Source organism: Osmerus eperlanus, chromosome 26 (genome assembly GCF_963692335.1).
Source record: "Osmerus eperlanus chromosome 26, fOsmEpe2.1, whole genome shotgun sequence".
In the NCBI taxonomy this organism is placed as follows: domain Eukaryota; kingdom Metazoa; phylum Chordata; class Actinopteri; order Osmeriformes; family Osmeridae; genus Osmerus; species Osmerus eperlanus.
This window is the reverse complement of record NC_085043.1, coordinates 1,843,725-1,870,235: the sequence shown is the minus strand read 5'-3', so window position 1 is coordinate 1,870,235 and position 26,511 is coordinate 1,843,725. Positions and strand designations below refer to the sequence as shown.

Below are 26,511 nucleotides of genomic sequence, written 5' to 3'. Positions count from 1 at the left end.
GCAGTATAGATATCCAATGTTTTTTTATGGCCTTTGTTTTATTGGCCTACTGTGTTTGGACAGGTCATACAATCGTTGCCTGCGACTGGAAGTTGAAATCTGTGTCTCTATCCAAAAGTCTGCTAAATTAAACACACAATTCTTCCCCCCTTTATTTGTATGTTTATGATATAAATGTGGTTCTAGCCAGCTAATTTAATCATTTTAAAACAATATTTTGTGATAATGTTCGTAATGTTCACCATACGTAACGCTAACCGCAATGCTAATTTCCGCTATGTTAAACACTATTGACTTATGCTAAAACCGAAGTTCAATGTAAGTTAGCCTATTAATATAAATAGCCTACAGTATCCTCCGACCAGCGGTGGCGCTAACCTCGCATACACATGAAAAGAGGGGCCTGAGGAGAGAGGAGCCTGAGGAGAGAGTTCCGGTTTTAACTTCATTAGATTTTAGGCTTTTATTTTGAAGAAGAAAAAACATGGCAAGACGTGACCCGGAAGTACTGTCTTTGAGTTGCTCAATAACAACACGTAAATAATCCTATATTTGTTTTATCTGAGATGTCTTTTGTAGCCAGGCGATGCGGAGTGCAATTCAACCCCCCGTCTATGGTTTTGATATATGAAATTGAGCACACAAACAAGATTCGCAAAAGAATGATACCTTTAAAGAATTTCTCAGAAAAATCAGGTACAGTAGGAAACTCATAAGTTACTCAGTTATACGTACAATTCACGTTACTGTACTAGCTAAAGGCAGAAGATTACGATTACATTTGGCGCTGTAAAAATAGTATTAGCGGTATCGTTGTGATTAATTCCTGATTTGATTAGTGATAGGGAAACGAATCTTTCTGGGTGGTGTACCATCAACGTCGCTAACAAAATCTGCGTTTACTCAAAAGCCTCGCTTAGGTAGCTAGGCTAAACATTTGCCCTATTCACACCGGACGCGTGTGCGGCGCGTTACTATGGAAGACCATAACTCCTGGGACACATTGGCTGTTTATCAATCCGAAGAACGCTTGAAGAACGTTCTTGCAAGCATCCTTGCGAGTATGGAGGACCAAACCTGCCATATTTACAAATGAATGAATGAATAAATGTCCACATCCATGCATTTAGACAGAAATAAATGTATTAATTCATGCCCAATTGTCAATCAATAATTATAATTTACATTTATTTATGTATTTATTTGTGTATTCATTTATGTAATCATTTATTCATTCATTCATTCTTCCCAATCCACTTTATTCCTATAGCTCCCATGATCCATTTCCTGAATTATGGGCGCGACTTCCGGAGCCGGCGATTGTCATGGTAACGCTCATAAACAGTCATTGCGGTAAACTAATTCTGATGCGAAATAAAACCTGTGGGAGCACAGCACAGCCTGTTACACCTGAAACGGGACAATTTGATCATACCTCTGCCTTCTACTATCGAGGGATGGGAGGACGACCTGAAAAAGGCCTCAAATAACGTACACTAGCATATTTAGCTACTTATTAACTCTGTTGCTACGGACGGTGAAGCAATGAATAACCTGAAAAGCTCTGAGTCTTATCAGTACTGTACCTCCACAGCAATAAAGTTGGTCGCGTTTTAATAAAGGAGGTGGGACACAACCTTGTCTACCTTAAAGCAGACATATAGCCTAGTAAGAGCCTTAAAGTCCCACATCACCGGTCCTGGGTTTTAGTTTCATCATCAGAGTGAAATACAAACGGCTGGGTGCTCATGTGTTGCTGGACCAGGGCACTACTAATCCACAAAAATTCCTATATGAACACTTGCATCCCACCTTTACTGGCAGTACTGCAACTAAATCTGTGGAGGTCTTTCGTAGCCCAAACGCAAAGTAGGATGCAGATTTTTGTCCACAAAATGAAATGAGTACACATACGATACAGTGTTTTGTAGGGCTGTCCCCACTCAGTCGACTAGTCGATTTTCAGGTCGATATGCTCTTGGTCGACTAAGATTTTTTTAGTCAAGCTGCCGTATGGCAGTGTGAGATCTGATTCCCGCTTGTGTCACCATTGCTGAATTAAAGAAATGTTCTAGAGAAATTGTAGATTATATTATTTAAGACAAATAAAGAAACTCAAAAAATATATAATTTAACCCTTGTGTTATCTTCGGGTCATTCTGACCCATCAGTCATTGTGACCCACCTACGTATTGCGACAGATTTACCGCATACAAAGACAAAGTGAAGCATATTCTTTTAACCGTTGGGCTGTCTCAGACCCCCCACATTGCAAAGGTTAAAAGAAAATTATTTTAATTTGTTTTTGTATTGGGTAAAATCGGGTAAACACAACGATGGTTCGTTATGAACCTTTGGGTCATGTGACCCGAAGGCAGCACGAGGGTTAAAAGAAAAGGTGTTACTGTTTTCCCTTTCGTTAATCTGCGCTTTGTTTTGGTATTTAGCACACGGCACGAGCACAATTGGCTGCCGAACTACAAACTCATAGCCTACTTTGTCGGTCTTATTAGTCAAAATGGCAAAGAAATCTGTGGTATGGCAGCATTTCATTAAAGTACATTTACAAAGTACCTGGTGACCCGAAAGGCGTTGAATGCAAACTCTGCCAACAACGGTTTATTTTTCATGGTTCGACGTCGAATATGATGTAGCCTAGCGTCACTGTGTCCAATCCCGACCGGTTTTTAGCTAACATTCTGATAAAATGCCACTTCAAATATTGATAAAAATAATCGTATCACGTTTTCAGCTGATTTACTGATTTCACGTTAAGCTTTAACGTCTTACCTTTCGAGCTAAATATTGTTAACAAATTTAGAGTTAGCTTAGCCTTTACTAGAGCCGGTCAAAAGACGCTGGCGCCGGTAAATTAGCCGTGCGCTACCCTTGTCCAAACCCGACCGCACTTCTAAACACTGGCCGCTGCTGTTTTTCTGGGGATATTAACTTGATCCAGGGTCACCAAACTGACCATCAATGCTGTCAACATATCCGGGGACGTAGTTATGTCCTCCACAATAAGATCACGCTTCAACATCTCCAAACTATGCGATAAAATCTCAATTTGACTGTATACCACCACCTGCTGGATGTTTTGTTGAACTCTTCTCAAAGTTTGCTCGCCCCCATCCCTTCCTCCCCTCGACTACAGATCACGTCACACATGATCGTGTATTTTCATTGGCAAGACAAAGTAGTGTTAAGCTAGCATTGAAATACACTCATATGCTAACCCATAGTAGCAGTACGATGACAACACAGACACACTTGTCAGAGTAAAGATCGTCGCCCAATCGTCGCCCAAGTGTCGCAGAGTGGTCTTTCGGCCAAAGTAACTTTCCTATATTATTTAGACATGTAAACGTCCATATATGTTCATGAAATTTTACACGTAGATTGTTTGGTATGCCTAAAATAATACTACTCCATTAGAGTAGTATTAACGTCGATTAAGGAAAAGCTTACTTCAGCAAGAGGTCCGTTCCGTTAAGGTGGCTTATACCATGGTCTGGGTGAAGACTTGATTCGGATTGGCTGCAGGGGTGTCCATTATCAGGTGATATACAGACACCTACTATGTAATTGCAGCAAAACTGTCTTTTCACCGTTCTAAATTATTGCGCTGGCTACATAGTATATGAGCCTGTACAAAGTGTCTGAAATAAGTAACCATAACAACAGGGACGGAGTCAAAGCCTCCATTTACAATTTTGAAAGACTTTAACAAGCTAACTTGTATTTACAACGAGTGACTTCAATATTTATTTTAACCTATTTGAAAAATTTTACTTTTCTGAATGTACTGTGTCAGTGTCACGTACCCGCTCATCTCACATCCCATTCGCTATTCACCTCGCTAGTCAATCTACTTCAGACAGGCTACGGTCAACACGACAGTAGCAGCAACTCTACACATGGCCGATTATTTTCTTCTTAAAAATCTTGATTTTATTTGGGGACAATGACCATGGCTCGTTAGCTGGCTAGTCTTGTTGTTAAACATACTGTCAAATTATAATTACTGTTTGGAGAAAATGTCAACTTTGATGCGGTCATCTCACATCCATTTGCTATTCAACTCGCTCCACAGGTGCGGCCGTACTGTAGCCTAGTACTAGTATATGGCCGATACTTTGTTTGTGAAAATATTGATATTGATTTTGGGACAGTGACATGGCTGGTTAGCTAGCAAATCTTCTTGTCAAACATACTGTAAAATTATATTTACTGTTTGTCAACCGTACACAATGTCATTGCCTAGAAATATCAGAGTTGGCTAACGTAAAAAAAAAAAGATTTCTATTGCAAAACGCCTGAAAACATAAATCAATGTTTGTAAAAAAAAATCTTTGGCAAGTGACCATGGTATAAGTGGGATAATGCCCTTCGAGGTGTACAATATCACCTGATAATGGACTCCGCGGAAGCGCAGAGGACGGTTCACGCCTCCACATCGTCCATTATCAGGTGATATTGTACACCTCGTTGGGCATTATCCCTTACTTATTCTAGTTCTAGCTACGTAACCAAGGCAACTTATACTTCTGAACTAGCCTGCTCCGTATCAGGCTAAAAGTCGAGCTAAATTAAGATGTGTTGCAAATCATTTCAAACAGGCGGAAACAGAATCTCAAAAGACAGTAAATTCCGTCAAGTAAATTCCTGCGCGCAAAGCTCTTTAGTCCGTGTTCGGATACATAAGTGCAGACTTTTTGAAGTTCATACATGAATGAATTTAATTGGGTGTGCTCATGCCTTCGGCGAGCACAACCATTGTTCTCTCACATATATATTTATTGGGTGGGCTCACGCCTTCGGCGAGCACAACCATTGTTCTCTCACATATATATTTATTATTATAATTTTCCCACCCCTAAAAAAAGATGAATATTTGCACTACATAGACAATGTCGGTGTCGAAATGTCCGTCTTGGTCCCGATTGAGTTGCTTGTATTCGCGCGAACGTTCCGTTTGATGGTTTAGGCTTAAATTAAGTTTTTGGGGCAAAAAGTGCATTCTGTCAACAAAGGGTACTCAGTGCTAGCTACGTCACAACGTCATTACACGTTATCAACAACGCATGGATACAACGTGATAGAGACGTTCTAGCACGCAAGTTGGAGCTTGGATTATGAGTGAAAAATGTCCCCCCCAAAAATTACCAACCATTGGGCTTTGTTGAGAAAGCGATTTCGAGTGGAACTGCCATCTCGGATTTTTGATTTAGGTTGTGAAAGTCTTTGTAATTTGAGCGAGTGCGGGTCGCCCGTGAGACCGCTTAGTCTTAGGCGGCAGCCATGCTAGAAAGCGTCATAGTAGTATTTTCGTAATTTTATAGTTCGATCAATTTTACACTAAAAAACTGAATGAGGGAAATGTTATGATGATATGACTATTGTGAAGATAGCCAGGTGGTGAGATTTTAATGTAGGTTGCTGTAAAAACTTTTATTTGTTTGCTACGTGAGAGCCCCGCCAGCCTCCATTGACAATTGCGGCAGCTGTTGACGATCTGCGTCTGATGAGTATTTTCTTAATTTCGTACCAGGGTCAATTCTACATCAAAAGGGAGGGCAGTGTTTTAAAGATATGGCGATTGCGAAGACAGCCAGCGGGTCAGCATATTTTTGTGATTTGTGTAAAACTTGGAATTTGAGTGAGACCGCGACTTGTTTTGACGTTAGCCTCAGAGTCAGACTTGGCTCGTGTAGTACTGTCTTCTAGTGATGTGTCGTTCGTGAACGATTCGTTCATTTTGAACGAATCCTTACAAGGACTCGGGAGTAACGAGTCCTCTCAAAGAGTGATTCGTTCATTTTCTCGTGGCCGCGCATCGGGACTGTTGCATAGGCTCGTCCAGACTCGGTCTTCAAGTACGAGTCTTTGGATCATTTTTCACGTGACCTGCATAGGCTCTGTAGTGGTAGCCAGAGGAAACACTAGAGGGAACGATTCGTTCGTTTCCCGACTCGGTCTTTCTACGAGTCTTTGGATCATTTTTCACGTGACCTGCATAGGCTCTGTAGTGGTAGCTAGAGGAAACGAACGATTCGTTCATTTCCCGACTCGGTCTTTCTACGAGTCTTTGGATCATTTTTCACGTGACCTGCATAGGCTCTGTAGTGGTAGCTAGAGGAAACGAACGATTCGTTCATTTCCCGACTCGGTCTTTCTACGAGTCTTTGGATCATTTTTCACGTGACCTGCATAGGCTCTGTACTGGTAGCTAGAGGAAACGAACGATTCGTTCATTTCCCGACTCGGTCTTTCTACGAGTCTTTGGATCATTTTTCACGTGACCTGCATAGGCTCTGTACTGGTAGTATTTTTTAGTAGAGGAAACAGTTTCCTCATTCCCTTTCGCGTGGCCGCTGTTTTAGTAAGACGTGAATGATATTCGCTCAAGTCATCATACTGACTGGTTTTGTTATTTTCACTTTACATTTACACTTACAGTTTAGTGCAGTGTAATTGTTTGCCGTGATAATTAAATGCTAGTGTGATAATAAATGACCAAATCATACAAACTGTCATGATACATTATTTTAATGCAGGAATTTCTTTTAAAATAGTATCTGCTGGTGCACATGTCATGCACTAACCTACATGAGAATATGATACGTGTTTGCAGTGGACGGATAGCCCCCCCCCCCCGTTGAAATGAACGAATGACTCGAATAAAGATGCGTTCATTTTACTGAACGAGTTTCAAAGAACCGAATCAGTAAAATGATCCGAACTTCCCATCACTACTGTCTTCAATGCCACAGCTATGGCTAAACTTTATTATGTCAAAAGAAACATTCTCATTTCCGGCGCTTTCAAACCATCAGTGAAGTGTGGCTAGCAACAGCAGCTAGCTTGCCTCTAGCAAACTTCTTTTGAATTAGCCATGTCCCCCTAAATTAATGTCAAACATGTTTACGTTTTGGGGGGCATATTTTCAGTTAGCAGACGGTACTGTTTGAATCGCAATTCCATCTGAAGTACTGCCAGTGACAACGTTGTTACAGTAGCTTGTTTCAAAGGGCGTTCGCTTGTTTCAAAGGGTGTTCTTAATGAATTATGCAATATTAGTAGGCTAAATGCTTGAAAATATCACTAGAAGGGAAAATGGACCCACCTGCAACCGACGCAAGCAAGCACACCCTACAATTTCCCCAGAAATAGTACCCTCTCTAGTTTAAGAAATAATGTCACTTTAACTGTTTTCAAAAGCCATTGGTTAATTTACATAAAATAAGGCATTAGAAACTCAGCAGAACGTCTAGACAAGTTTACATTTATGCATTTAGCAGACGATTTTATCCAAAGCGACTTCCAAGAGAGAGTTTTTCAAACGTGCATGTGTCACTGATCATAACAACGAGATAGCTCCAAACATTGAGGGTAGCCAAACATGAAGCATACATTGTGAAAACCAAATAAGTCCCAAAGGGAAGAACAATAAGAGCATGTAGTTAGACAAGTTACAATTAAACAGCAAGAACCTCAAGAGTGTACCTGCTGAAGGAGAGACTTGATGTAGTCGGGTGCAGTCCCGTTCACCGCTCGGAAGGTCAGTACCAGAGTGTTGAATCTGATACGGGCCGTGATGGGAAGCCAGTGGAGGGAGATGAGGAGTGGGGTAACATGGGAGCGTCTGGGTCGATTGAAGACCAGGCGGGCTGCCGCGTTCTGCATGCTGGGAGACCGGCGAGCAGCAGGTTGCAGTAGTCCAACTTTGAGAGGACAAGTGCTTGGACTAGCAGCTGGGTGGAATGCTCAGACAGGTATCTCCTGATCTTCCGGATGTTGTAGAGGGTGAATCTACACAACCGGGAGACCGCAGCAATGTGGACTGTGAGGGAGAGCTTTTCATCCATCCCCGAGGTTCCTGGCAGAGGATAAAGGGGTGACCGTCGCCGATCCCAGGGTGATTGAGAGATCATGGGAGATGGAGGGTTTGGCTGGGAAGATGAGAAGTTCTGTCTTGGCGAGGTGATGAATGGTCCAAGCGAGGTGGTGTACAGGGAGAAGAGGAGGGGTCCAAGGACGCCTGACACTTTGCCTCCCCAGGAGACCTGGTAGGATCTTCCCGACAGGTAGGATGAGATCCACTGAAGTGCAGTGCCAGTGATGCCCATCTCAGAAAGTCTGGCGAGCAGGATTTGATGGTTAACCGTATCAAATGCTGCAGAAAGGTCCAGCAGAATGATGACGGATGACCTTGAAGCCGCTCTGGCAGACTGGAGGGCAGTGGTGACTGACAGGAGGGCAGTTTCTGTGGAGTGGCCAGTCTTGAAGCCCGATTGGTTGGGGTCAGCAGGTTGTTCTGAGAGAGAAAGTTTGACAGTTGGTTAGATACAGCGCGTTCAATTATTTTAGAAAAGAAGGGTAGCAGTGATACTGGTCTGTAGTTCTGGAGGACGGCTGGGTTAAGGGAGGGTTTTTTGAGTAGAGGGCTAACTCTGGCCTGTTTGAAGGCAGAGGGGAAAGTGCCGGAAGTAAGAGAAGAGTTAAGGACATGGAGAAGAAAAGTTATGATGGAGGGAGAGATGGTTTGAAAGAGAAGGGAGGGGACTGGATCAAGGGTACAGGAGGTGGGGCGATGAGAGAGAATGAGGTCAGAGATCTCTGCCTCGGACAGGGGAGAGAAAGAGTTTAGACATTTAGTTGGGTCAGTCATAGAGGGTGAGTGGGTAGGAAAGGTGGGTTCAGGGAACTGACTGCTAATGTCAGCAACTTTTTTTCTCAAAGAAGGAGGAGAAGTCGTCTGCCGTCAGGGTGGTGGTGGTGGGGGGAGGTGGGTTAAGGGAAAAGTTTGTGATGGTTTGAGGCAGAGTTAATTTTGTTCAGGAAGTAGTGGGTTGTAGCATCAGTTATGCGGGCAGAGAAGGATTTGAGGAGGGAGTGATACTTATCGAGGTCCAGACCGTCTTTGGACTTGCACCATCTCCTCTCAGCTGCCCTGAGAGGAGATGGCACGATCCTCAATCGTGCAAGCCTGGTTGACAGGGGACAGAGAGAGTCGAGTGATGCAGTTAGTATGGATAACAGGGTGTTGGTGGCAGTGTCAGTGGGGTGGGACATGAACTCGTCAATGGGAGGGAGGGAGGATGTTACAATGGAGGAGAAATGGGAGGGGGATAGGGAGCGGAGGTTGCGGCGGAAAGTTACGAGGGGAGGGGAGGTAGGAGGAGTTGGAAGGATAGAGACAGAGAATTGGATGAAGGAGTGATCAGAAATGTGTAGTCGGGTTACAGAGGTTAAGTCAGTGATACAGTTACGTGTCAGGATGAGGTCGAGCCGTTTTCCTGCCTTGTGGGTCGCCGGTGTGTTCAGCAGCTTCAGGTCGAAGGAAGTCAGAAGAGACTTGAAGTCAACGGCCTGCGTTCCTTCGAGGTGGATGTCGAAGTCCCCAAGGAGTATCAGCGGTGTTCCATCATCCAGGAAGACTCTGAGGAGCATGTCCAGCTCTTCCACAAGGTCGGCTAGCGGCCCTGGTGGGCGATAGAGGACAACTAAAAATGCTTTGATAGGATCAGTTAGCATCACATAATGGTGTTCAAATGATTTGGCAGTAACAGAGAGTGGGGTGGATGTGTATTTAATATGTGGGTAAAGAAGCAAACCTGTCCCACCACCTCGCCCAGTTGAGCGGGGTGAGTGAGAGAACGAGTGGTTGGCGGAGAGAGCAGCTGGCGGATCCATGTCTCTGTTAGCGCAAGGGTGTGAAGAGAAGCATGGGATGCAAACGCCGGGATGAAGTCTGCCTTGTTCACAGCAGACTGGCAGTTCCAGAGCCCTATAGAAAGAGAGAGGGCAGGTGGAGAAGATCTGGATAGGTAGCTAAAATTAGAAGTGGACCGTATATACTTTGTGACATCTACGTCTACGTGTGCGAGTGGTGTAATGAGTGGGAATGCTGAAGAAACACATGCTAGCTATGAATATGTTCTAGGTAGAATAGAATACAAATAGGGTGATACTTATCAGAAGAGGTGATCCGCCTCGTCGGCCGTCCTCGGTGGACTCCCGCACGTAGACTCCCTGTCTTTGTTCGACCGAGTCTTTGTGTGCCGAGGAAACAAATTCACTGTAGCCAAGCCTTGACCACTGTTCAGTCTGTCTGCATCTCTGTGTATCTTTGCATTTGGGACATTTTTGAACAGGGTTGGTGACTTAAAAAGGTTTAGCAAAGGCAACTATGACAGGAAATATGAAGGGTATACTTTGCTCCAAAGCAGTACCTGAATATTATCATCAGTTTTCCAGGTCATCTTGAAACACAAAGAATCAAGGAGACTTTTTATTCAATTGTATAACGTATTTTCATTGTTTAAAGTAGCCTCTATGTTGACAAGCCTATATATTACTTCATCCTCTCCTTCTGGCTTCCCCAATGTTAAAGATGCAATATACTGTCCCCATGGGTGTATCCAGGCCCACTGGAAGACTCAGGGGGTGACTGCCTGGTGCCCCCAGGGTTGAAAACGCATTTCAGCTGCCCATAGTCTCCTGCTGTTTACAGATATCAACAATTCAGTGTGTTTTTACTTCAGTTTTAGAAGAAAGGAAATTGATTAACCCTTGTGCTGCCTAAATAATTTAAAAAAAATTATTTTCTTTTAACTTTCGCAATGTGGGGGACTGAGACAGCCCAACGGTTAAAAGAAAATTAGGGATGCTCCAATCTGATCGGCACCGATCCAAATCGGCCGATATTCCCATTATTGGTTTTGATCGGCATTCTCAAAACGGCCGATCAAACATGGCCGATCAGATGACATAAAATCTGCGAGAACTACTATCAGAGACGTTTCAATAAAACGTTAGATAGGCATTTCAAGCAGCCAGTGGTAAGAAATGATTCTTTAACCTTTAGATGCGTGAGTTCTAAATATTTCGAATTCGCATTCGAACAAAAACAGTCACGGACAGCCACTGCTTTTTGGAAGGCCAATAAAGACCGCTTTCCTGCTCTTGCACAAGCAGCACGAGTCTTCCTCTCCGCACCTTGTACAAGTGTAGATAGCGAACGACTTTTCAGCACAGCAGGACATATTTTAGATGAGAAGAGGAACGTTAGCGGCGCTTGTGTAGTGGCCGTGGAGATCTCGTGCAGGAGTGCATGGAGAATACCAAATCAAATTCCTAGTATCTGTATACATGGCGAAATTAAGTTGAATCTGAATCTGAACAGGTTGACTCCTAAAAATGGTGATATGTTTATATTTATCAAGGCAAATCTGCCAGTGATACTGCTTAATCAGAAGTAAGGTTTGAATACTCTAGTATGCCCCCTCTCAGAGTGAGTGAGTGAGTGAGTGAGTGAGTGTGTGTGTGAAGTGAGTGAAGTGAGAGAGTGAATGAAGTATGTGAGAGTGAGTGAGCGAGACACTATACAGATAGATATACATGTTTTGTTTTTTGTTTAATTGCTGACTTCCTGTGCACCTTTAATCTTTATTCTGTATGTTATCCAGGGTTCTTGCAGGTTTCAGCAAGTCAAATTTAAGACCTTTTTAAGACATTTTAAGTCCATAAAGATTGAAATTTAAGACCTACATGACGCATTACCCCAAAAATATTCAAATCAAAGAAATTCTGAAAAAAACATTTAATTTCAATGAATGCAGTCATTGAAAAAGCATAAATGTAATTTACAGATAAAACAATCACATTAGTAATTTTGGAATATTTTTTAGGAAAAGTTTGCAGCAAGCCTTGTACCTGGAGCTGGGTATACCGCTTGTAACCAACTGCGGAAATCGCTGTGATCTAACCATGTCTTGTTGAAAGTACACTTTCCCATTTTCCACACGTAGCCGAACTTTAACAAACTCTGAGAAAGCGCAGACGTATTTCGCGGGCAGGCATTTATAACAGGATTTGTAGTTTTATCACCGTGTATATACCAACACCAATATCCCCCAGAAAGAACTTACAACACAGCGAACCAACGTTCTGAGGGCAGCGTTCTGCTGGTTTCGTTTGTAGAGCTCCGCTTTGTAGGCTGCGACTCAATACTTTTTTGCTACTTTGTCGTAACTTTCTGCGGCCAGCGGTTCTGGAAATGAACGAGGGTAAAACCTTTTTTAGACCTGATTAAATGAAATTTAAGACCTCGGATGAAAATATGGCCGTTTTTAAGACGTTTTAAGGCCTTAAATTTCAAGTTCCGAATTTTAGACTTTTTAAGACCCCGCGGGAACCCTGGTTATCTCCTCCTGAATGCAGAAAAATCGACTTGAAACTGACTGACTTGAAACATATTGTATATTTGGCTTTATAAAACAATTGGGTTCTATCGACTTATTTAGCTGTTTCTGATTGGACAAGAGACGTTCCATGAGTTGAAATATCCCAGGACATCCCAACTCTGACTTTTCACAGCTAATAATAAATCACTCCGCGATGAAACATTCGCGTTGATACAGATAAGTAACCATAACAACTGGCATTAAATAGCCTGTTTATGTTGCAGTTAAGTTTGTATTATTATTTTTCCACAGGAAAGCTACTGTATAAGCTCCAAGTTCTCTTGAGAGCCTCTAGAGAGTGGAATGTTGCACATTTATTATTTATTTATTATTATTATTTGTATTGTTATTTTAATATTTATTATTATTTACACATTTTATAGTAAGCGAGAGAACTGCTTCAATTGACACCGTGATCGGTATTATCGGATCGGCAGATACTGATTTCAGTGATCGTGATCGGCACCAAAAAACCTGATCGGAGCATCTCTAAAGAAAATGCTTCACATTGTTTTTGTATGCGGTAAAGTTGTCACAATACGACGGTGGGTCACAATGACTGATGGGTCAGAATGACCCGAAGATAACACAAGGGTTAAGCTTGTTGAAACTAGTCCCTTTTTAAATTATTTATAAATTATAAATCGAACTTCCGATGGAGCGCTTTTATTTTGAAATGTGCGTAGGCTCCACACCGTGCCGCCCGCATTCTAGAACACAAATAGTATCTGCACAAATTGTTTTGTGAAATAAATTATGTTTGGGAAATGAAATTATTTTTTTCGTCGTGACTTGATGACCAAGGACAAATGTGGGTCCTGAGGTTAGACAAATTGAGAACCACTGGTGTAGGCCATATAGTTTAACAAAAGTATAGACTAAATGTATCAGCTTCAATATATTCATGTTTTATGTTAGTAAAAAGCAAGCTCAGATGCATAAATTGAAAAGGCATCTTCAACCATCAACCACTCTGATCTGTTATAATGTGTTGTAAACCAGATTTCACTTATTTGACTGTACATAATCACAGTGCATTCTAGCTGAGGAACAGCGCAAAGACAACAAAGCTGACTAAGACAAATATTTATCTCAGGCTTGTAGCTAGTCTAGAAGCTGTCTACCACTAGCTGGTGGCTGGTATACTCTGTGCTTTGGACAACTAGCTAACACTAAATTTGGTAACAGCTAGCAGACATAATGTGCTGGGGTAACGGCTAACTAACTTAGCCGTTCTTCCTGCCACTCGTAGAGTGGTAATACAGTACCTCCCGGAAGCGGTCTGGAACAAACTAGCTAACAAACAGCATAAACAAACTGGGTGACACAGCGACTGACTGTATGACTCACAGCTTGTTTTGCACATGTCTTGTTATGAACGCACGTGTGGTTGTATTGTACATGCCTTGTTATAAACGCACACGCGTGGTGACGTTGTGGCGTGGTGTGGCATCCTGATGTAGCCTGACTGTGGCCACCATTAGCTTCACCTTTCTCCACAAAAACTTGCCCGAACTGTCAAGCGGAACGTTCCCGCGGGTACAAGCAACACAATCGGGACCAAGACGCACATTTTGACACCGACATTGTCTATATAAATAAGAAATGCGAACGTACCAGTGCAAAATGATCAGATAGAAAGACAGAAACAAATGTACAGTGATATGGAACTTTTCTCTGGACCATGTTTGTATGTGTAAAATTACTGTGGGTTAAGAATGTTTTACTCTGATAGTATTCCACAACAATAGTAATGATCTTTTAAGTGGGAACACTCACTAGGCTAACAGTCTGCTCAGCAACTCAGGTCTCTCTCCACTCCCTCCGTCAAGGAGTCTAAAGATGCTCCATCACTTGTATCAATCTTTTTTTCTGATGTCATCCTGTTCCTCGATGCTTGCCTCTCTTTCTGATCTGGCTAGGAAAACTGTCCTATCCTTCCAATGTGTTCAGTGTAACTGTATAATACAGCAAGTCAAACTCAATTCAAGACATGCAAGTTGGTCTGAAAGTTATTGCTGCTACACAGAATGAGTACTAGGGTTGAACAATATAGATGTTGATACCTGCAGTGCTACTATGAGCATAACAAAAATACAGTAATTACTCGTTGCATTTCCTTAGGAACTATAGGCTAAACAGAGCCCTCACAGACTAAACAGAACCCTCACAGACTTGCTTGACGTCACATGGTAAGTGATTGAGTGCAAGAACCTGCAAGGGCTCAAAATGCTATGAATGAGTCAGCACTTTGCAGCATTTTCGGCAAAATGGTAATGTTGATGGATTAAATCTGAAAGCATATTGGGTATGTATCATCAAAGGAAAAACTACACACAGTTCTGGCTGTATTAACCATCAGCGAGCTTTGTGTTTACATCATGGGTTGGTTGCTCCCTCCATGCTTGTTTGTTTACCGTTCTTCTTCTTTCTTGTTTTATAAGGCGGGTTTGCCTTGTAACCCTCGTGTTTCACATCACAATGCTGTGAACTGTGGGCAATTCCCTTAGCCAAAGTCTGCAAAAATGCGGACTTACGGAAAGGGTGCATAAAGGGCTCAAAATATCTGCCAAAGAGCCCTTGCGCACTTGACGATTTGACAGTGGGACATTCCTAAGCCCTTAAGCCTCTAAGTCTGTGAGGGTGGAGATTGAGAATGGGCCTATGACAAACATGAGGCTATATAGCATAAAACTACAATGCAACTGTCCGTGTTTCTTGATAAGCTAGAGGTTCATTAACGTGTCACATCACTTAACTCTTCCACAGACTGCTACAAGGCTGCTGAGAGACTAAAGAACCACACCAGACACAAGGCATACTTTGAGCACGTCTCATTAGAGCAACTGGAGAGGCTTCACATAATTCTGCGAGATCAAATTCAAGGCTGCAGCTTAGAACAAAGCCTTGATTCACTTTGCCTAATCCCTGAAGAAGACCTCAACAAGCTGAGCGACAAGGACCTGAACCGCAAGAAGGCTGAAATGGACAAAATATTTGAGCGAAACCGTAGGCATAGAGATGACCTTAACTTTGTTTATGACCTGGAAGTGGAATTCACTGAGACTGCTCAAGAAGTATGCAGCTGGGATGAAGAGTCTAATGAAGGGTTTTGAAGGGCAATGTTTAAAATATAAATTCACATATATTATCAAAATATGTTGATGATACATTAATTATACTATAGGAGTACTGATGCAAACTGTTTATTGACATGGAATTCTGTAAACACTAAGCTCCATTACTCCATATTAAAATAACTGATATTGAATTTGTACACAGTAAATGACCTAATACATTCAAGAGCTAACATCGTAAATGTGAAGACTAAAATGTATTTCGAGTTATAAGAGGCCAACAAAGACCATGTGCAATATAGTTAGAATGTATAGGTTGTTGTCGCTGCCAGAATTTCCCACCCTTTAACCCTCGTGCTGCCTTCGGGTCACATGACCCAAAGGTTCATAACGAACCATCGTTGTGTTTACCCAATTTTACCCAATACAAAAACAAATTAAAATAATTTTCTTTTAACCTTTGCAATGTGGGGGGTCTGAGACAGCCCAACGGTTAAAAGAAAATGCTTCACTTTGTCTTTGTATGCGGTAAATCTGTCGCAATACGACGGTGGGTCACAATGACTGATGGGTCAGAATGACCCGAAGATAACACAAGGGTTAAACTCAAATTCAGGACAATCAACATTACAATAGGATTATTGGCATTTATGGTTTGATGGGTATAGTGCATAGATGGGTAGAGCATTCGACTGCAGATCAAGATGTTATTTAGCAGAGCTGATAGGCAACATCCCAAACTGCTCCAGAGTCTTCTGACATCAAAGCACTTTTAATTATTACATTTAGTTATCCATCCATGATGATGCCTTGCACTTCAGATAGTTGTAGTAACTGTGTAGGCTGCAGTATGCATACACATGAATAACTTGTCAGAAATTACAATGCTTTACTGGCAAACATCATGCATAAGAAATGTAATGAATAAACATCAGCTTACCTGCCCTATGTTTTACTGTAGGAGACTGCATAGCAACACCATTCAAGATAACTTGCATTCAAGATAACTCATGTTACACATATAACTCATGTTACACATATAACAGTTCCTTAAATTATTTTATCATTTGAAATTATATTTTATTATTTACATGGCCTGGTTGTAGCCTTGCAAGACAATAACATGCAGTGTCACACAAGAAACAACATATTCTCCTCATTGAATGTAGTTGACTTCCAAAACAATATTAGCGCTAACAAGGACATTCGGAAACGGCACTGCACTTTTTCACACCCACTGAATCCCTATAGAAAAATGACAAGCACAACAAACAACCTATGAACAAAACAACAAAAAGATAAGTTGAAAAGAGGTATATGTAAATATGAGTCCTCACATTTCCAATAATAAAATTCATTACCATGTGCTGTAATGTGGTACAAGTATATGTGGATTGCATTTCTATAACCAACATGAGACCTGATACAAAATATGATGAAAATTACGTTTTACAACACTAGTTTTCCAAGCCCAAAGCTTTTAGTAAATTACTGGTTTGTGGAAGAAAAAATATCCCAAATATCAGTTAACTCCAAAGCTTTATTTGACACTATATGAGTAATTTTTATCAGGAACTAGGCATGTCAATTCTTTGAACCACTGGCCAAGGAATGGGGCACTGACAGACTTCCAGTGGAGAACGTGAAGTAATGTAAAGACAGGTCAACCATTGTCTTTTCTCTTTTATTACAATGAGATATTCAGAAAGTGTCAGAAAAACGTGGGTGCTGTTAGTTCCTGGCGCCGGGAGGGTTCCAGGTGGAGGATCTGGACTGGAAGGGGGGAACACGGGGAGACAGGACCAGACTGGGCTGCGGCAGAGGAGATGGCCGCAAGGTCGGGGGGAGCATTGGAGGGGCACCACCTGCAGGCAGGGAAAGAGGAGACAGAGAGGGGAGGGGGGAACCGGGTAGGGCCCAGTGGACGCCACAGGAAGGGAATGATTGAAGGGCAGGGGGAAATTAGAGCGATCCAGGGTGGTGCCCAGCATTGGCGCAGAGGTGTTGGGAGACCAGGGAGGCGATGAAGGCAGAGAACAGGGCTGGGAGTGTGGAGAGAACAGCGTGAGGAGCCTGGGCCTGGGGACTAGAGAAGGGGGGAGGGGACAATACGCTGAAAGACGTTGGACACAATGATGTCATCAGAAGCAGGAGACACTTGAAGGGAGAGGTGCTGTGGCGTCTGGAGCCTTTGCAGCGTGGGGTAGAACTGAAGCATAATTCTAACAGCCGCACCTTGGGATCTGTGACAGTCCAGTTGGAAGGGAGCGTAGGGCAAAAGTTCTGAGATGGGTGACCGTGGAGCTGGCGAAGCTTTATGTCGTGGAGCAGAGGGGAAAGACAAACCGGAAGAGATCTGGGAGCAGGGCATCCTGCTACCGCGGAACCCGAGGGAGCGACATCGGAATCTTGCGAAGGGGGTGAGCGAGGCGGCTGACTTCCAGAGTCTATGGGCCTGGGGGAGCCGTGATACCCAGGGCAACGGAGGATCCCAGAGCTGGGTTGGAAACGGAACAAGGCGTCTCGGAGATGCGCCTGCATCGGAGGGTCTCTGGATTAGCCGTTCCTGCTGGGAGGGAAAACTCGTCATCAGAGTGGTGTATGTCCACGATGTCCATGGTCTGGTGTGATCAAAGTAGGAGATATCCAATCCAGAAATGTTCCATTGTAGATTGTAGCAGGGAGCATCAGCATTCGAAATAAGAACGTAAACACGATGACAGGAGAAACTGAGGAGTATATATCCGGAAGGAGATTAGGGGAAAGGGAAGAGTTCAGATGTGGTATTCTTCTACCGAACTTCAGTTATGTCTTACTCCATATTGAGAGTATCTTACTGATCTTTGGGTGGGTGGGGGGAGATTATGGAGCCAAATTAATTTATTGTAATATGCAATACATTTGTAAAGAATATGCAACTTTATTATTTCTACAAATTACCAAATTATTTATACCAATAATAGATGGACATCATTGCCTATTACTATCAATTCTGTAACATCCTTAAAAATGGGTTCATAATGTCAAACTAAGTTAATTTATAGTGTGATTTAAATCCCAAAATATGTGAAACCTTGTTCTGTGCTCACACATGGATGTAGAACTGTGTTTTGTCTCTGTTTGTTGAGGAAAAGGATGAAATCTGAATAAGTAAACTTAGTCAACTAGCCTAATAGATGGAAGGGTCCTTAAGGTCATAGCACAGGAACCCTAGTATGGCTAAAAGAAGACATGGACTAACCTGACATCTGTGTCTTGTTCAGAAAAGGGTTGTGAAATACATGTATTAGTGGCTATTTCTGCAATGGGATCAGTATATAGCATCTTAATCTATTCTAATGTTTTAACATCAACACAAGTTGACCTTTACAAGCAACATGTGCACCTTTATGGTCCAATGTTGACAGATTGTTATTTAAACATATATTATATGGAACAAGGATTATAAACAGCTACTACCATTTAAAGATTTTTGATGGAGGGCCATCAGGATGTCTTCACTCTTTGTAAGATCAGCTGGCAGCTTATTGTCCTGTATGAAAGAACGTAAACAATATACAAACACACAAATACTATAAAGCAACCCACCTTGTTAGGTAATGTTGGATCTGCTTTGGCCCTGAGCAGAAGCGATACACTACTGGGATTCCCACCTGTGACAGCTGCATGGAGGACTGTGGAGCCATTCTGAAAATTAAACTTTTTGTCAAACATTGACATATTTCTCAACGGGTTATGGTGCTCTAACCACTATTATTGAAACAGAGCAAAGTAGATTTCAGGCCTATTAAATACTACCATTTTCAATGAAAACCATATGGGCACGATAATGCTGCAGCTCTTGGGTAACACAGTTGTCTAATGAGCAATGCTCCAGGTGTTTATGCCACCACAGGTGTGTTTTGCATAGATTCTGCAAAGTCTGTCACTGAGTAGGCGGTGCAGATTATGTGTTGGAGAAGGAGCAGCGCATGAGAGCAGTGCTACCAAATGGCATGATTTTATTGTCAAACCACAATTGAATAAAGACACTGAGTCAATCAAGCAGATTTACCAAGCACTATTCAAAAGACACTGAACAAGACACATACTCAGAGACCATTTTTATATTGCAACTTTGAACATTTCTAGCATTGATTTCTAGCATTGATTTTACTGTTGATTGTTTTTTTTTCTACAGGTACACTCTTGCACTCTTGTGGGGAGTTTCATGTTGTTAAATTGTAAATTGTTTAACTGCACGCTCTTATGGTTCTTCCCTTTGGCACTTATTTGGTTTTCCACAATGTATGCTTCATGTTTTGGCTGCTCGCAATGTTTGGGGCTATCTCGTTGTTATGATCAGTGACCTATGCTCTTTTGTAAAGCTCTCTCTTGGAAGTCGCTTTGGATAAAAGTGTCTGCTAAATGCATAAATGTAAATGTAATGTAAATTGATTGATATCAATATATATTGATTGAATATCAATTGTCTCAGAGGGGGACTATGTGCAGTATGGTGTGATGAGCCAGGTCTTAAATAAAAAATCAGTCTCCTATCAGTGACCGGTCCAAAACCGGTTTTTGAAATTTGTAATATAAAAGAATCCTGTGCTGAGCCAAGGTAATAAAGTAAACAAGAGCAGTGTTGGTCAAGTTACTTGGAAATAGTAATTAGTTACTGATTACTGACTACCGTATTTTTCGGGAAAACAAGCCACATTTTCTATAAGCCGCACCCCACCAGAATGGGAACTTTGTGTTTGTAAACCAGAGTATAGACTGCACTGGAATATAGGCCGCACAGTAAACGGGAATAACGATATCGTAGCGCCAGCCAGCGTTGAGCAGACCAATGCTCACGTCTAATTATTTACACAGACACACTATCTCTGTGGACAGCTTGGATAGCGATCTAACTAGATAACATTCCCAATCAGGGTGAACACTTAAATTATTTAAATTACAGATCATAGCATTACACATATCAAAACAGAATGAACACAACAATAAAACTCCAAACAATGCTTATCTAACTAAGCTAATGCCCTTAACTTCGTAGCTTTTCAGCTTGCCGCGGGGAATTCTGGGTACCAAGAGCATTGTCGCTACAATACCAAGCAATGCACGAGTATAGGCGATCTTACAGCATTGTGTAACACACTTCGGTTGTGGATAGTATGTGCAGAAAATAAAGCCAAGTCACTCATTTAGTGGCAAAATCCATTGTTATGTCTACACAATTATTTTATATATAGTACAAGTTCAGCTAGCTTGCAAACCCTGAGGACCTTTCTATGTGACAACGGACAAGGGTGTTTTGTAGTGATGGGCGTTCCGGCTCTTTTTCGTGAGCCTTCTTTTGGCTCTAGAACGGCTCTTGTTTTAACTATGATAGGTGTGAAAACTATTTGAAATATAGCTGCAAGCAGCAATGGAGGGGCCAAGCAGTCCAGAGCAGGACATGGCCTCCATAGCAATTGTGCAACAATTAAGTCACAACAACCTGTTGCACTCATGCAACACACCAAGTTTTGTTGAAATATCTGTTTGCGTTCAAGAGTACGAAGTGTTCAAAGTGTTTTCTGTTTTCTGGTATAACACCGCAGGCCTCCTCTGCTCCTTGTGGGAACGAAGGAACCGAAGATTGGTGACAATCAGACAAATGGTTGCTGAGTTACAATCTCACATCTCGTTTGGCGGCTTCGCCGCCGCCTTTGATCGGCTCTACCGAACAAACGTTTTTGAAAATGGAAAATCCATCTGATACCTTTTGTGAAGCTGGGTCTGAAGATCCTCTGTGCCAAATTTGGTAAACATTGGACAAAATTTGGGGCGGGCACAAGGTTTTTACACTTTTCCATGAAATCCAAAATGGCGGCCGTGTCCATTCGAATTTTATGAAAAGTTATCAATAGTCAGGCTTGATATCTCACAAGACATAAACAGACAAAGGAATTACTTTATTAAGGTAAACACTTCAACAGTTATTAGCCAAAACACGTTTATGCTTCCTGCCACGCCCCATTTTAGTCACATGACACAATCTTTGGTGGACATCCTCAGAATAAGGATCCGAGGTGGCGTACCAAATTTGTTGTCACTGCCTCAGAGAACTGCTGAGATATGACTTCACTTCCTGTTTGGCAGCTTTTTTGCTGAATTTGATTGGCTGTCACGGACAAACGGTTGTGATGATAAAAATTATTTTCAATAACTTTTGTGAGGCTTGGTCTGAAGATCATGTGTGCAAACACATGAACACAATTTGTGACCTGTGAAAAACGTCTAAGCTTTTTGATAAAACCGGAAATGGCGGAAAATCTATATAACCGGAAATTGACGCCATGGTGTGCGTTGAACTGGGCTTGATCCAAGGAATCCAACGGTGCCTCATTTTTGACAATCGGACATGCGGTTCAAAAGTTACTTATGTAAACGCAACTCCAACTTTGACCCATTGGTGGCGCTAGAGTGCCCAAGTATGAGACATGAAACTTTGTGAATTGGACCTGGGGACTGTTCCCAATGAGCGTGCCAAATTTCACAACTTTCGACCAAGCGCTTCTAGGGCCTGCCATAGGAACCCATGGTGGAAGAATAATAATAATAAATATAGCCGCAAGCAGCAATGAGGTGGCCAAGCAGTCAAATGACCCAGAAAACATTTTAGACATCCTCAGAAGAGGGTAACGAGTACACGCAGCAAGTTTGGTGTGAATCCATCACAGATTTGCTGAGATACGACCCAACTTCCTGTTTGATGGCTTAACTTCACATTTTGATTGGGTGTACCGGGCAAACGGTTTAGAAAATCAAAAAACCATGTGAAATCTTTTGTGAAACTTGGTCTGAAGATAATCTCTGCCAAATTTGGTTCAGATTGGACACACTTTGTAGGAGCAGTAGAGATTAATTCATTAATTCAAAATGGCGGCTGCATCATTTCGGCTATTATCACAAATTATTGTGAGTCACACACGGGATGTCCCAAGATATCATGAGAAAAGGAATCACTTAACCCTTGTGTTATCTTCGGGTCATTCTGACCCATCAGTCATTGTGACCCACCGTCGTATTGCGACAGATTTACTGCATACAAAGACAAAGTGAAGCATTTTCTTTTAACAGCTAGGCTGTCTCAGACCCCCCACATTGCAAAGGTTAAAAGAAAATTATTTTAATTTGTTTTTGTATTGGGTAAAATTGGGTAAACACAACGATGGTTCATTATGAACCTTTGGGTCATGTGACCCGAAGGCAGCACGAGGGTTAATAAAGTAAAACAAATCAATAGTTATTGGCCAAAACACATTTTTGCTTCCTGCGGCCACGCCCAGTGATCACATGACACCAAATTGTGTGGTCATCCTCGAAAGAGGGTTCTGAGTCATCATACCAAGTTTGGTGTTGACATCTCAAAGATTTGCTGAGATTTGATCCAACTTCCTGTTTGGTTGCTTTGTTGCCAATTTTGATTGGCTGTACCGGACAAACGGTTTTGAAAATTAAAAACCTTTTGATAACTTCTGTGAGGGTTGCTCTGATGATGATGGTTGCCAATTCTGGGGAAGATTGGAAAAAAATTGTTGGAGGAGTAGGCTTTCAAAGGTTTTTGATAAAACCAGAAATGGTGGAAAATCTATATAACCGGAAATTGACGTTGACGAAATTGTGTTGAACTCGTCTTGATCCAGGGAATCCAATGGTACTTCATTTTTGAAAATCGGTCATACGGTTCAAAAGTTGCGTGTGTAAACACAAGTCCAACTTTGACCCATTGGTGGCGCTAGAGTGGTCTAATGGGAGACATGAAACTTGGTGTAAGTATAGAAGGGACTGTCCTTAATGAGTGTGCCAAATTTCACAAAAGTTACCATATGGTTCTAGGGGCTGCCATTGACGTCAATGGTACAATAATTTAAAAAAAGAACTAGAGAGGGTACAATTTCTGGGGAAATTGTAGGGTGTGCTTGCTTGCGTCGTTTGCACAGGGGTCCGTTTTTTTATGCCATTTTTACAACTGATATTTCTGTATATTTTATATCAAAATGCATACTTATTATTTATAAAGATTACATAGATTTAAAAGCATCTTTTTTTTGCTGCTCATTTACAACTCAAAATACGAGTGTGGAATGAAATAGATGTCTTCTCATTTCCCCTGCAAGAAGCAGCCTCATAGTTGAATCAAAACGCATAAATTTGGCAGACCGGTGTAAAAATTGACCTAATCTCTATGACTTAAACGTCCTTTTAAGTTTTTCCCTTCTCGTGATATTTTCAGGCATTTAGCCTACTCATATTGCATTCATTCATTAATAAAGAACCCCCTTTGAAGATTATTCTACGACGTTAGCCGGCAGTAGAAGATGGAATCGCGATTCAAACAGTACCATCTGCTAACTGAAAATATGCCCCAAAAACGTGTAGGGGGTTAAATATTGTCCAAACAACCAAAACGAATTCCCCTATGGTTTAAAGGACGATGGGAAACTGAACAGTGTATTAGCATGAACCAAATAATGCCAATACAAATAGAATTCCAGGTATTTGACTATGGGTTAAATCAGAGCAAGAATGGTCAAAGTACGGTTAAATGAAATACGCATTTAATAACATTGCAAATGAATGAAATCAATTACAAGGCAAACATGTTACAATATGAAAGCTTTAAATCTTACCTACTCTACCATGATCATTGTAAATAAGAGAGAAAGAAAGAGGTGAGCAAGGAGTAGGACAGTAGGACAAGCCAGAACTGAGGAGAAGTCTCAGGAGATGAAGAATCCACAGAACAATGCATTTACAATTCCCTTTATACACAAGGACAACCAATCAGACCACATCTTGAATGGGGTGTGAGGGCCATCAAGTTGAGACCGTCCAGAAACTCCAGACTTTAGCATATGAGAGGTGGGGGCAGGTTTGACACCCAGCCTTACAATCCTCCCTCTTGGACACAAAAACACAGGCAAAAGCTGCAGTGTTCATCGTGTGATAACCTGCACCCATAGGAAAAAGGAACTTGATTGCAGACAGGTCAGCATTGAGATTCTAATGGTCATGGCTGTTTGCTCAGAGGATCACTTTTGGATCATGGCTATTGCTCAGAGGACAATTCATCAAATGCCCAACCAGAGAAGAGAACACTCTGGATCACTGCTACACTACAGTCAGTAGAGCCTACCATGCCGTCCCTCGTGCAGCACTGGCTCACTCTGACCATACCATGGTCCATCTGATTCCTGCATACAGGCAGAAATTAAAGCTCTGTAAACCTGTTGTGAGGACATCAGATTCAAGGAGTCGAAGAACAGGTTTAGCAAGGCGGTGAGAGAGGCTAAACGTCTGTACTCAGAGAGACTGAAGCATCAGTTCTCTGCCAACGACTCTGCCTTTGTCTGGAGAGGGCTCAGGCAGATCACCAACTACAAGCCCAGAGCCCCCCACTCCACTAACGACTCCCGCCTGGCCAACGACCTGAATGAGTTCTGTAGATTTGAAAGACAATTGGACTGTCCTGAACTACCCCTTCCCACCCACGGGGCCTCCTCCCTCACCCCCTCTACAGTGACAACTCTCTCCATTCAGGAGGGTGAAGTTAACAGACTTTTCAAGAGGCAGAACCCCCGCAAAGCAGCTGGGCCGGACTCTGTCTCTCCTGCCACCCTCAAGCACTGCGCTGACCAGCTGTCTCCGGTGTTCCCTTACATCTTTAACACCTCCCTGGAGACATGCCATGTGCCAGCCTGTCTCAAGTCCTCCACCATCATCCCTGTGCCCAAAAAGCCAAGGCCAACAGGACTCAATGACTACAGACTCGTCGCCCTGACCTCTGTGGTAATGAAGTCTTTTGAGCGCCTTGTGCTGGCACACCTCAAAGCCATCACAGACCCTTTCCTGGACCCACTGCAGTTTGCCTACAGAGCCAACAGATCTGTGGATGACGCCGTTAACATGGCCCTCCACTTCACCCTACAGCACCTGGACTCCCCAGCATCCTATGCCAGGATCCTGTTTGTGGACTTCAGCTCTGCCTTCAACACCATCATCCCTGCCCTGCTTCAGGACAAGCTCTCCCAGCTGAACGTGCCCGACTCCACCTGCAGGTGGATCACAGACTTCCTGTCTGACAGGAAGCAGTGCATTAAGCTGGGAACACAAGTCTCTGACTCCCGGTCCATCAGCACCGGATCTCCTCAGGGCTGCGTCCTTTCCCCTCTGCTCTTCTCCCTGTACACCAACAGCTGCACCTCCAGTCATCCGTCTGTCAAACTTCTGAAGTTTGCGGACGACAACACCCTCATTGGGCTCATCTCTGACGGGGATGAGTCTGACTATAGGTGGGACGCTGACAACCTGGTGACCTGGTGTAGCCAGAACAACTTGGAGCTCAATGCTCTTAAGACAGTGGAGATGGTTGTGGACTTCAGGAAGAATACAGCCCCACTCACCCCCATCACCCTGTGTGACTCCCCAGTCAACACTGTGGAGTCCTTCCGCTTCCTGGGCACCATCCTCTCCCAGGACCTCAAGTGGGAACTGAACATTAGCTCCCTCACCAAAAAAGCACAACAGAGGATGTACTTCCTACGGCTGCTGAAGAAATTCAACCTGCCAAAGACAATGATGGTGCACTTCTACACAGCCATCATTGAGTCCATCCTCACCTCCTCCATCACCATCTGGTACGCTGCTGCCACTGCCAAGGACAAGAGCAGACTGCAGCATATCATCCGCACTTCTGAGAAGGTGATTGGCTGCAATCTGCCTACCCTCGAGGACCTGCACACCTCGAGGACCCTGAGGCGTGCGAGGAAGATTGTGGCCGACCCCTCCCACCCTGGTCACTCCCTGTTCCAGCTACTCCCCTCTGGCAGAAGGCTGCGGTCCATCAGGACCAAAACCTCACGCCATAAGAACAGTTTCTTTCCATCTGCTACTGGCCTCTTCAACAAGGCCAAGGACTCCCATTGACATTCATTCATTATTATTGACTATGTTGACCACTCATGCTGCTCATTCTTATTCTTATATATAATATATATATAATATATTTTATATTTAAATTGTTAGATTGTTTAGTTCTTAGGAATAGTTAAACTTCTGTACTCTTCAACAAGGCCAAGGACTCCCATTTACATTCATTCACTTATTTAACTATTATAAGTCCATCTAATGGCAATTTAGTATGCATAAGCCAC

General features: G+C 42.6%; 2 protein-coding genes across 9 annotated transcripts in view; one reads left to right on the top strand and one right to left on the bottom strand.

The window, feature by feature from the left end:
• Positions 1 to 514: 514 nt before the first annotated feature.
• cep19 (centrosomal protein 19) lies at positions 515 to 15,519 on the top strand. Its single transcript, XM_062452704.1, has 2 exons — positions 515 to 696; positions 15,018 to 15,519. The coding sequence occupies exons 1-2, from the start codon at positions 567 to 569 to the stop codon at positions 15,362 to 15,364; spliced, it is 477 nt and encodes a 158-aa protein (XP_062308688.1). The 5' UTR covers positions 515 to 566; the 3' UTR covers positions 15,365 to 15,519.
• A 492-nt stretch (positions 15,520 to 16,011) lies between these two features.
• Positions 16,012 to 26,511, bottom strand: part of ankrd29 (ankyrin repeat domain 29) — an 87,654-nt gene continuing 77,154 nt past the window's right edge. For 4 of the 8 annotated variants that reach the window (XM_062452685.1, XM_062452688.1, XM_062452689.1 and 1 more), the window contains 3 exons: positions 18,914 to 19,012; positions 18,785 to 18,857; positions 16,015 to 17,894 (listed from right to left, as the gene is read on the bottom strand). In XM_062452685.1, coding sequence (XP_062308669.1) covers positions 17,773 to 17,894; positions 18,785 to 18,857; positions 18,914 to 19,012 — 294 coding nt within the window. In that variant the 3' untranslated portion in view covers positions 16,015 to 17,772. Of the gene's footprint in view, positions 18,167 to 18,784; positions 18,858 to 18,913; positions 19,013 to 26,511 lie in introns of all 8 variants that reach the window. The other 4 variants (XM_062452687.1, XM_062452691.1, XM_062452690.1 and 1 more) reach the window with 3 other exon arrangements.